At 41.2% G+C, this 12,730-nt stretch overlaps 1 protein-coding gene across 4 annotated transcripts in view; it reads right to left on the bottom strand.

Annotated features, from left to right (window-relative positions):
* Window positions 1-11,993, bottom strand: part of GPC5 (glypican 5) — a 1,490,288-nt gene extending 1,478,295 nt beyond the window's left edge. For all 4 annotated transcript variants that reach the window (XM_043891977.1, XM_043891978.1, XM_043891979.1 and 1 more), the window contains exon 1: window positions 11,777-11,993. In XM_043891977.1, coding sequence (XP_043747912.1) covers window positions 11,777-11,939 — 163 coding nt within the window. In that variant the 5' untranslated portion in view covers window positions 11,940-11,993. The remainder of the gene's footprint in view (window positions 1-11,776) is intronic.
* Window positions 11,994-12,730: the final 737 nt, after the last annotated feature.

The raw sequence follows: 12,730 nt of genomic DNA, 5'->3' as shown, positions 1-12,730 counted from the left end.
CCCAGCAGCACCACAACATGTAAGCACGTGACTGCAAGCAGTCGAGAACTAACTCCTACTCCCCGGATGTTCTGAACTGTGGTGCTGGAGAAGACTCTCGAGAGTCCCTTGGTTAGCAAGGGGAGCAAACTAATCAATCCTAAAGGAAATCAACCCTGAATATTCACTGGAAGGACTGATACTGAAGCTGAAGCTCCAATACTTTGGCCACCTGATGCAAACTGCCACTCATTAGAAAAGGCGCTGATGCTTTAAAGATTGAGGGCAGGAAGAGAAGGGGGTGGCAGAGCATGAGATGGTTGGATGGCATCAATGACTCAATCAACATGAGTTTGAGTAAACTCTGGGAGATAGTGAAGGACAGGAAAGCCTAGCATGATGCAGTCCATGGGGTCACAGTCAGATGGAACTTACCAACTGAACATCAACAATGACCCCATGTCAATCACAGGCTGTAGAGCCTCTCTGTGACAGCATTTCATCAGCATGTTTCCAGGCAATGCACCTCCCTCTTGATCTTAATAGAATTAATTTCAGTGACATCATTTTATAAAAGATCAGTCTTTGGTTTTTAAACTATGTAATATGAATAAACTCCAATACTCTTGCCTGGAAAATCCCATGAATGGAGGAGCCTGGTAGGCTGCAGTCCATGGGGTCCGGGAGAGTCAGACAAGACTGAGTGACTTCACTTTCACTTTTCACTTTTATGCACTGGAGAAGGAAATGGCAACCCACTCCAGTGTTCTTGCCTTGAGAATCCCAGGGACGGGGTCGCACAGAGTCAGACACGACTGAAGTGACTTAGCAGTAGCAGTAGCAATATGAATAAACAAATTTGATTCTACCACAGAATTAAACTATAAATAATAAATTAATTTATTAACTAAACAAGAATGAAAAGATAGACTATGTTTCTGTGAGTATAGGATCAATACTTTGAGAGTGAATGATGGGAGAAATTATCTGAAAGTTTAGCATTTTATTAGCATGAAGGAAAAGAATTTCTACTTTGCCTGCTCCCTGATCTCATATAAAGAATTTTTTAAATGTATCTAAGAATTACAATTGTAATGGAATTAATTACATTACTGTGGATTATGTTATAGTTTACAAAGCTTTGACACCATACCATGTGGTTCTCAACTACTGAAAATTTGTTGTTGTTTAGTCGCTAAGTCCTGTCCAACTCTTTTGTGACCCCAGGGACTGTAGCCCACCAGGCTCCTCTGTTCACGCAATTTCCCAGGCAAGAATACTGGAGAGGGTGCCAACTCCTTCTTTAGGGTATCATCCCAACCCAGGGATCGAACCTGTATCTCCTGCATTGGCAGGTGAGTTCTTTACCACTGAGCCAGGAGGGGAACACAAAAGTGAAAAGGAACAGACTATATACTATCCTTGAGAAGTTGAGTTGTTTGCTGAAGGTCACATAGCTAATAAGTGATGTAGTCAAGATAAAGTGATTTCAGAACTAAATTCACTAGTATTCACTAAAATATGTGACCATAACATGGGACAAATTCTGAGTTAAAATGTCTCAATTTCCCATTTATTTACCCCATGGCAACTTTTCAATGTTCTGTCACACCTATCATTTTCTTGTTTTCTTTGTAAGACATGTCCAAAGATAAATTAAATATTAAATATTTAACAACCTCAAATTCAGATCCAAGTAGCTTCACCTGATAAATAAAGAGAGCTCTGACAAGCTCATGGATTCCTCAGCTTTTTGACTCTGTCAATGCTATTTCAATTTCCTTTACCTTTTAAGTTGATCAAAAAATCTTTTTTAGAAATGACTTTTCCCCCCAGAGTAAAATGTATTCCAAGACTGGTGGAGAACAGACTATTAATCTCTTCACTTTATTGACCTACTTCAGTTTCAGCTCATTAAACACAGATAGCTTCAATGATCAAAAGAAAACGAACAAAATGTAACTTGGTCCAAACCTTACCAAATAAGAGAGTTGTTCAAAAAGCAAATAAATCTGAACAGGTAATTTAATATTGACAGTCTCCCATTTAAAGAGTATATATGCAATGAATAAGAACATCCAGAAATAATTTCTATGTTCATTTGATCAATGAAGTCACACTCTAGTTATGCTTTTTATCCAACTCTCTTCTCAGTTCTTAGCTTCTCCCAAAATGAATACTATACTGAAGGACTTATGCCAACTAAAGTCCCTTGAAACTATAAGACAAGGAAAAAGAAAAGACTATGAGCTCTAAAAAGATAGCTACCAAAGATCATTTCATTATATTGCCATATAGAATCATTAAAAAGTAAAGTAAATCTAGTTATCATAGCACAGGTAATTACCCTAAAATTACCTCTTTAGGGTAATTCAAAACCATTACTCTAAAAAGGGCAGTAAACCATTTAAATTATAATACAAGAAATGTTTACTAGCTTTTAAATATGACTGTATTTGAAACATATTTAAGTTAATAGCTAGACCATATCAAAATGTGCATATCTCATTAGCACTGATTTAAGTAATCCTTCTACTTAAGTAAAATTTCTTAAAACTAATTCTAAGAAATATCCTAAATACATAACCAACCACAGTTTATACAGAAAAAAAATTTTTTTCTACGATATCATTAAAAAGTTTTGGAGCCTAGATGAGTAGTTCTAAAATTAGAACTGTTAGAATACTGTAGAGACAAGTTATACCTCTACCATATATCATGTTTTGTGATTTAACAGCAGTTATTTTCTTGCTTCTTCTGAAAGCTTGTGGTCACTCAACTTAGTCACATGGAATCTGGACCCCAAGTCAGTGTCCTTTAGTAAACGATCTTCCCGGCTTAGGAGTAATTCCACAGTCAAGTCATTTGTACTTTCTCCCAGTGTAGAATTAACAAGGGTAGGAGATGGAAAAAATAGATCATTTTCTAGTTCCTTACTATCAATTTTCTTGTGAAAAGAAACAATTTCCAAAATATATATTCAAATAAAACACAAATCAGCTAATCCACAGCCAGATGTAAATTATAGTTGGTCACCTTTATTTTTCTCCGTTCTCCCAACTATAAATCAATTAACGTTCTAAGAGATCAGTCACACTGTCTACATGATGGTATCAATTGCAAATGAACCCCTTAGAGGTTAAATAATCTTCCTTCCCTTTCAGAGCATTTAAGGAATTCTTCTAGACATTTGTTTGGCAATTCATTTACTCTGTTTCAAAAATGTTAGCTAAGATAGATAAAAATGTCTTTAAATTTAAACAAAAAAGCATTAGGTCACTTTTTATGCCAGAGTTACATAAGAAGATATTAACTCTATGTAAACAATTTATTCAACAACACAACTAAGCCCAGATCAGAATATATTTTTAAAAACTTCACCGCCTATATTTCTCATTCTATTAACACCAGGCATAAAATAATAATTGAACACAATAAATTGAGCCTATTGAGTAACTAGAAATATGAGATTACTTCTAAAAATCAAAATTGACTTATTAAGTTTGGCCTAATCACAGGACAACAACAACAAAAACAATCACAGTTCCTGCTCTCAAGTAGCCTATCGTTTAGCAGAAGGCAAGACATACATTTAAAATCGGTATTGCTACTTTTGAGTCCCAACCTTATACTGGAAATAACTAAATACTAATGTGTATGTGGTGAGAGAGGGTTTTAGGTTTGGTCAAGGAAAAGAAGGGCCTCAAGATGACAATGAGCTTTATTTGGGTCCCACTTTAACAGGTTGCATGAGAAGAGATGCAACAAGACAGGGGTGTAGGACCACCACCCAGAAGAGGAAGAAAGAAAGCAAGAAAAATCCCAGAGAGATGGAAATTGCAGGAAGAGAAGGGGGTGACAGAGGATGAGATGGTTAGATGGCATCACTGACTCAATGGACGTGAGTTTGAGCAAACTCCAGGAAAGAATGAAGGACAGTGAAGCCCAGCATGTTGCAGTCCTTGAGGTCACGAAAAGTCAGACACGACTGAGCGACTGAACAGCAGCAACTCCTGTGTCCAGGTGATGTTGCTTCGCACAAGATGTGAAGTCTCTGAGTAAAGAGCTTCAAGAGCAGCAGCAACCTGGGATCTTTTTTAGCCCCAGAGTTTATGAATGGCTAGCCAATGAGTTCAGCTTTGTGAGGTATACAAGGCAGACAGGCCCTAAAGGACTAAAAATATGTTTACTTTTGCTATATTTAAAGCAATTGGATATGTAAAATTTTGAATTTTGCACTGGTAGGCTTTGGACTAATGGTCCCAACAAGTTAGGAAGAAGTAAAACACATAGGGGCCAGTTTTTAACCCATTTATATAACACCATAAAACATTTAAAAAAAAATCACTGTATCAACAGAATCTTGAATGTTATGAACTGACTTCTAGAGTTTAACTTAAGAATCAGAGAGGTTTAAAAGATTAAGAAGCTCCTTGAAGCTTTGGGCTTCCCTGGTGGCTCAGCTGGTAAAGAATCTGCCTGCAATGCAGAAGACCTGGGTTTGATCCCTAGGTTGGGAAGATACCCTGGAGAAGGGAAAGGCTCCCCACTCCAGTATTCTGACCTGGAGAATTCTACAGACTATTCCATGGGGTCACAAAGAGTCGGACATGATTCACTGACTTTCACTTACTTACTTACTTGAAGCTTTACTAAAGTATTCAACAAACATTTCAACTCCTCTTCTGTGTCAGGCATGTTCTGAGCACCAGATATTCTCCAGTGAACATGATACACAACTGGACTGCATCCATAATCAGCAGGCCCAGTGCAAAAGGGAAACACGGGACGCTTTATTCAAACCCCAAGATGGACACAGCAGAGCGTTAAGCCAAGCATGGGGCCCTTCTGAGTGTGGGACCCCATGTGACTGCACAGGTTTCATATCCAGAAACCCAGCTTCAGGAGACATTTTCTAGCCTTGTCATGCACACAATCCAGTGGTAAAAGATCAACAATAAAAAGAAAAGAAACACGGCACCGTGACAAGTGCCATGAAAGAAACAAAGGGGAACAGAGTTCAATGAACCATGAGAAGGAAGTGCGTGCGTTCCACGTGCTCAGTCGTGTTTGACTCTCCGCGACCCCAGGGACCGTAGCCCACCAGGCTCCACCATCCATGGGATTTTCCAGTCAAGAATACTTGAATGGGTAGCCATTTCCTCCTTCAGGGGATCTTCCTGACCCAGGGATTGAACCCAGGCCTCCTGCATCTCCTGCACTGAGGCACCAGGGAAGCCCAAACCTGAGCAAGGCCTCTCTAAGAGCTGACACTGAAGCTGAGACCTGAGGCTTGCAAACCAACCAGCTATATAATGTGTTTGCATAACGGATCCATAGGTTGGACACTTATGCCAATGGTTCTCAACCAGGATGATTCTGCTGCTTCTAGGTCATCTGGCAATGTCGAGAGACATCTCTGATTATCCGAACTGGAGAGGGCAAGGCATTGCTACTGGCATCCAGGAGGGTAAAAGTCAGGGAAGTTTCTAAGCACCTGATAATACATAGGACAACACCTCCCTCCATGGCCAACAACAAAGAATTATCCAGTTCCACAGGTCAATGATGCGGACACTGAAAAACACTAAAGCTGAATGAATGCAGATGATATGATTGCAAAGCTATGAGTAAGGAAGGAGTTTGGCACATTTGCCTTTCATGCCCTTAGCCATGTGATTTTATAATAGCAAATACTGGAAACCTATATTTCCAATAGCAATAGAGAATTCAATTAAGTGTACAGTAGAATCTTAGTCACTAAAAAATATATATATTTGGAAGGATATTTATCATTGGAAAAGGTGTGTTACAAAAAAAGATAAAGTGAACCTACGCTCACTCAAAAATTATGTATGTGCTAAGCAGAGGATTGATGAGGGTGTTAAAAAGATAATTCAAAGGGGTTTTGGTGGTTATTTCTGCATGATATAATTATTTTTGCTTTCTTTGTACTTTTCAATATTTTAAACTTTCAAGAGAATGTAGATTATTTCATAAAACCATGAAATACAAAAATCTCATTTTCTTTCTGTAAAGGTGCATTATACATTCAACTTACACGGTAGCTGTATGTGAACCTGATAAGGCTAATCAAAAGCTGTGTTAATTTTCTGTGATTCACAGAAGAATGATTAATTATTTAAGGATGATTTTAGCAGTATAATTGATAAAATTTGAGATTTCTAAAACTGAAAAACAGAAGAATTGAGAGCACAATTGCTTTTGTCTTTTCTTCTAACTGAAGGTCAGGCTTTTATAAAAGAAAGGAAGATATGGACAATGGCTACTCTATTAAAATGAATTGCTCTTGTTAGTTAACTGAGTACACTGGATTTCATGTTTGCAATACATCTCAACAAAGCATATGAAAGAAGTCTCTCATGATTCTATTTTAACAGAATGGATTTGTGGTTTCTTGAACAGTTATATCAAGAGGTCACTGATTTATAAATCATGCCTGTTTAGGAGTAGCATCTGGTTGTTGAAATGTTCCTCTTGGTCGTACACTAGTTAATAAAAAAAGAAATACTATATAAACCAATAAAGTTTTCTTATCAGACAAGCCAAATTTCATGTTCTAGAAAGTCCTAGCAAGCTGGAATCATGGTTGGGGGGAGCATATAATTATAAAATGCCATTTTCAAGTTCCCTAAACTGCACCCCTCCTTAAGGCCAGTGACACAAATATGGAATGTTAGACACTTGGCATAAAGGGGGATGGAGAGGGGATGGGGGTGCACACAACATTTACATTTGTTAGTAAACTGACTATGAAGGAAGAGGATGTGATTAGCACAATTCAGGCTCTGATGGACAGTCATGATCTATGGCCCTAAAGTAGAAAATCATACTCGCTTCCCCATTATTAAGCTTCACTGAAAGCCTGAATAAAAGGAAAAAAAAAGAAAAGAAACATATTATCTTCTTAGACATCAAGGCATATACTAAATTTTCCAGAGAAGAAAGCGACAAGTTCCCCTGACACTGGAACTAAGCCTTGATGTTTACAACTCAACAGAGACAACCTGCTCAAAATAAGACAGCAGTGATGGGGCAAAGCCACCCAAGACCTGTGATGCAGCAGGATGGCCACAAGGACACTCTACAACCACAAAACGACTAAACATCCCCTCTTCTGACCAACAAGCGTGACTACTGCTTCTACATTAAAGGCAACTGCTCTCATCTTTTTGTTTAAATTGGGGTTTAGTTGTTTTACAACGTTGTGTTGGTTTTTGCTGTAAAGTGAAGTGAATCAGCTATATGTATACACGGATCCCTTCCCTCCCGAAGCTCCCTCCCACTCCCCTACCTCACCCCTCTAGGTCATCACAGAGCACCGAGCTGAGTTTCCTGGGCCATACAGCAGGTTCCCACTAGCTATCTATTTTACTCATCCACTCCCCTCACCCTAATCTTCCTAACACCTAGGTAAGTTATGAAGATGCCCAATTCCTGAATTGCCCTGCTTCCTTAAACCCTTGTAATCACCCAGCACAAGGCCAGATCCTATAATAGGTCCCTCTCAACTGCCTCTTACCAAGGCACCCACCGTTCCTGAGCTGCACGATCTCCCTTGCTGCAGCAAGTAAGACCTAGTTTGTTTGACTCTCATCGTGTTTCTTGCGGTTCTTGGCTGGTAAGTTTCAATACAGGGCAATCCTGATATTAATAATCTGCCTTGGTCAGTCTGGGGGTCCCTTTCACGGCTTTGGATCACCATAACCATGCTGCGCAGGCAGCAAAAGGGGTCGTTAGTTCACAAAAAGCAAGGGTCCCAGTTTGAGATTACTGTCACTGAGTGACTGTGGCCACCAGCCATCTAATTGTGCCTCTCCGAATATATACCCCAGGTGGCTCTGGGTGTTACCGTGAGCAGTGGCACAGTGCAGCCTGTTTTCTTTCTTAGACTTCCCCTTACTCCACAGAAAGAAACAGAATACTCCCCATAACCTAATAAATACCATTACTATTTCAGATAGCTTTCTTTCTTATAGTTTCCATTAGTTCACAAAAAGAAACAAAACATTCACCATAATCCAATAAATACCATCTCAGATAGGTTTCTTTGAGTTTCCATTAGTTCGTGAAAAGAAACAAAATTTTCACCATAACCTAATAAGTATCATTTCAGATAGAGACATATTTCCCAATTTTAGAAACAATCATGTGACTTTTTTTTTCATGTGTGACTTTTAAAAAACTAGTTATTTTTTTTAAGTTCTGATTTATAGACATCCAAAACTAAAATTTCACCCTTAAAGGTCAAGTCCAGTTACAATCAGGACAGTAAATAAAAAACTGTAATAACAGCAACGCATTTTTGAGCACTTACTATGTGCCTGGATTCATGTTATTTCACATACATGTATTATTTCATTCCATCTATGTAACAAGCCTTTAAGAACCAATATTCCCATTTTACAGGTGAGAAAACAGAGGTTCAAAAAGGCTAACTGATTTACCTCGGTCACAGAGCTACAGGTGCCAGGGCCTAGTTTTGAATCCAAATGTCTGTAATTCCAAACTCTAAGATCACCAGGTAGATTGTTTCTCTTGGGCATGAGTATACAACAATACTGACCTTGAAGACGATATAAGATTGGATTATAATGAAAGCAGTTAAAAAATATAAACAAACTATAGAGCACTATTTAAAGTGTCTGATAATATTAGAATTTAATATTGCCACACCAAGTTTTTTACTATCCCATTTACAGCCAAAGCTACCAAGAAAAAGTCACCTTGCACAAGCGACTCTCTGTATCAAGTAATATCCACATTTTAAAAACTAGTTGGTATATAAATTATCTGAAGGTAGCCTTGGATTTTTATAAGCTTCTCCTTTCTGAATTATCCTCTTTAAAAAAAGGAAAATAATGCATGTGTGAACAATGCCTGTGTGAAGAGAAATTTCAATGGGAAAACATTATCCCTCCTCCCCAATAAATAAAATAAAAATAAAAGGACCTTTAAAAGACACTTTCACTAACAGTTCTTTTCTGAACAAAATAAACAAGAGCAAAGGGCACCTTGACTACTACTTAGGAAATAAAATCAGAACACAGGGAAATCTGTAATTCTAATCACATTTACACCTTCTCTCCTTTTTTACATTTCTCATCCAAACATCCTTAGGAGCTCAATAGGCTTAAAAGAATTGGAGCAGGGTAGAGAACAAAGGTGAGTGGAATCTGAGAAAGAGCTTAAATAGCTGTTCTCACCCTTTTAGTAATTTCAAATTGGGTAACATAGCTTTCAGAAGATTTAAAAGTCACAAATATAGGATGAAACGGTAAGAACTTATTCTGCCTGCTTATATTTTTTAAATGGCATTTTGGCCAGGCATCTCAGGAATTAACCACTTGTAGACAAGAAATGCAAGAAAGCACTAAAAAAAATTTAACTTTCAAGGAAAACAAATATCAAATTTAAATGAACTAGCTTTAGTCAATGAAAGTCTATGTGCTAAACACATGTACTTGCTAATAAGAATATTAATATTTCTATTCTTATGTGAGAATGACTATGTAGTATTAACTATGTTTTCTCTTGACATTGAGGGTAATTTTAGAAAATAAGGTTCAACTACTATACTCAATCAAATTAAATGTTATAGATCATATATAAATACAAAAATAAAGAAAAGCATTTATGAGTCATGTGGTATGTGTAATTCACTCAAATGGGGGAATGAAAAAAAATTTAGTGGAAAGATAAGAGACATCAATGTTTAAAGAAACAGTTTAATGTAATTATTCAAATAAAAAATAATCAATAATAGAGAAAAAAATTCAAAATTATATCAAATTCAGATGTGAATGTTTGTTATTGGGTGATTCTGATTCAGAATAATACTTTCATGTGACTTTTTCTTATTGCAAATGTCAAAGGAATTCAGCACTTCTTTTCAGCAGCACCACTGATGTCCCTAAGAGTTCAGCCCTGCATGGCCCCCTCAGTAGGCACTGCTATGACCCCACCATCACCTTAAGTCACAGATAAAGAAAAGTACTAACAATGCAGAAACAAACCAGAATGTCTTAGAAAAGAAGATGCCTGCCATCCTGGCTCTTTTTTGTGCCATGTGTATCAAACACAAATAAGTACAACGATTTCCTTCTCTGCAGGGCCCAGCTTCAGTTTCAGTAAAATGTTATGACAGTGACTGATACTCTGCAAAGTTCTTCTTCTAAAGAGATGAAACACACACAGGGTTCTAGAATTGCAATACCTTCTAGTCACTGTATTACATTTAGCAAGTACCAGAAACACCGAGATACGAGGGGGGTGGAGAAATCAAGTCCTTAACTGTCCACATTTGTGAACATATCAGCCAAAATTATGGGATGGGGGGCAAAATCTAGTAATTCAGAGGAGGATTTCACGCCCAATGAAATGCCACGCCCCCACCCCCGCCGCCCCAACACACAGTCACTTAAGCTGCTTTAGCTACTGTCTAGTGAGGTTTCGTTTCGTTTTGTTTTTTAATGAAACGAATGCACTGAAATAAAACGACCGGTTTACAAAGGGGGTGGTATCCTTTGAGGACAGAAGTGCCCTAAGCTGAGAGCATCTATGCTGTTTCAACTAGTAAAAGTGCCTAGTACCAAACAGGTATCCAAATACATATTTGTGTGTTTGTTTAAAAAACTAGTCATGTAAGCTAAAATGGATTCATCGTGCCCAACTGCTCAGATTTTCCTTGTGGGATGACTCTAGAACGGAGTTGATAAGCAGCAAAGAAATCAAGCGAAAGAGCTACGGCTCCCCAGTGCTAGCAGCAAGTCTCACCCTACATACAGGCAGAGAGAACAGATTTAGACCCAAGCATCCTCCACAAATAAACTGCCCAGCCAATAAGCTCACAGCATTTGGCAATTAGCCTCGTAATTAGGTGCACTGCTCCAATAAGATCTTAACTCCAGACACCTGCTGTTGCGTTTAACAACTAAGGTCTATTCTTCCAGACCGAATGTTACTGGAAATCCGCCCGCAGAAGCACGGAGGGAGCGCCGAATAGCGGATAAGGGTGCAGGCGCACGCGAGCAGCAGAATCAACACTGGCCGCATTCACTGTATTCCTGCCCCTCCAATCTCTGTCTGGTAGATCTCGCCCGTGTTAAGTGGCTCCCCAGTGCACCCTGTTTGATCGCCTGTTGCCAGCACATCGTTCAGGCGTTGCAACTACGCAGTGGTTCCGAGAGGCACAGTGAGTTGGTTCCTGCAGCCCGGGCGTAAAGAGGGGGGCTCAGAGTTACACCAGGGTCAGTGCACGGGGTCCGAGTCCTCATAACAGAGGAGACCGGCCGCCCTGGTCAGTATCCCATTCTCCAGCAAAGGAGGATAATGCAGGTTTGCGTTGTTAGTATCAAACTTGGAGCCGCCAACCCAACTCCATCCACCGTGGGAGAAAGCAGCAAACCGAGGCCCCCCGGCGGGGCACTAGGGAAGTTCCCACTGGTAACAGAAGAACGGTCAGGCAGCGCTGACCCCCGCTGTCAGCTCTGCTGGCCTCTTGCAACGCGTCAGAGACTAAGGGAGCCCGGCGGGAAGCGAACGTCCGGAGCTCGGCTCAGCGGCAGGCGGAGTCCTGGAGCTCCCGGAGCCGCGCTGCACTCGGGATGGTCACACCGCCCTTCTCTGGGAGGCACCCTGTGCGGTCGGAGGACCTGAAAGGTCAGCTTCCCCCAGGAAAGGCCATTCCGAGAGCTTGAGCAGCGCAGGGTCCACGCTCCGGACGCCCCAGCCCGTGCCCAGGCTCCCAGCCCTGCGCCCACGGTCAGCGCCTTACCTGCCCGCGGCGAATCCGGCAGCCCCTTGACAGGTCCCACCAGGCGCCCCTGGAAAAGTTTCCGAACTTCTTCGCAGCTCTGCACGCCCTCGCTTCGGATAGACCCCACGAGAGCCAGCAGGAGGAGACAGCGAGAGCCCACGCGCCAGGTCTGCGCGTCCATCCTCGGTGTCCCGGTCACTCCTTCCCTCGCAGTGGAACCCACTCTCCCCGCGCGCCCCGCGCTGCAGGCGTTGGAAAAGGCTCGGCGGTGCGATCCGGCGGGGGGCGGGAGTCCAGCCGCTCTGGGACCCCGGCTTCACCTTCTCCTAAGGTGCCCCGAGACAGACCGCGGTGTTCTCGGGCAGAGCGCCGCCGGGTCTCCCTCTCCTGCGGGAGCGAGATGGCGCGGCGCGAGCGAGGACAACGGCAGGAGCCGCACGGAGTCCGCGAGCATTCGGCTCTGGCCGTCGCCGCGGGCTGCACTGCCAGCTGCCAACCTGAGACTCGCCCGCGGGTCGCGCTCCGCGGACAGGCCCCGCCCCGTGGCTAAGCCACGCCCCCGCGCGACGCCACGGGCCGCACCCGCCCGGCTGCTGAGCCGCGATCCACGCGGCCCTGGCTGGAGAAAGCCCAGAGCGGCGTTGCCTGGAGGAAACCCTACCTACCTCTCCCCATCCATTCCTGGGACCAGCAGTCTGATGAAAAGAAGAGCTCAGAGAAGACAAGATATGAGAAATACCAACTAGAACTAAGATGAAATACTTCTCTATAAATCAAGGTATAGGAATTTGTGTTTAAATTGCATGAAATGGTATCTGGGCACAATACAAAATTTTTAAAAAATTATACTTAAAGATCTCAATTGTGAGGCTCGATAGCACTTAGTTTTAAAAGAGTGTACAGGAGAAGCTACTTTTCAACAATTGTTTTATGTTGCCACTTTGGAATATTTTTAGTATTACGATTTTCTGA

The sequence above is a fragment of the Cervus elaphus genome, chromosome 30 (genome assembly GCF_910594005.1).
Source record: "Cervus elaphus chromosome 30, mCerEla1.1, whole genome shotgun sequence".
NCBI lineage: Eukaryota > Metazoa > Chordata > Mammalia > Artiodactyla > Cervidae > Cervus > Cervus elaphus.
Note: the sequence above shows the minus strand (reverse complement) of the source record. Positions and strands in the feature narration are given on the sequence as shown.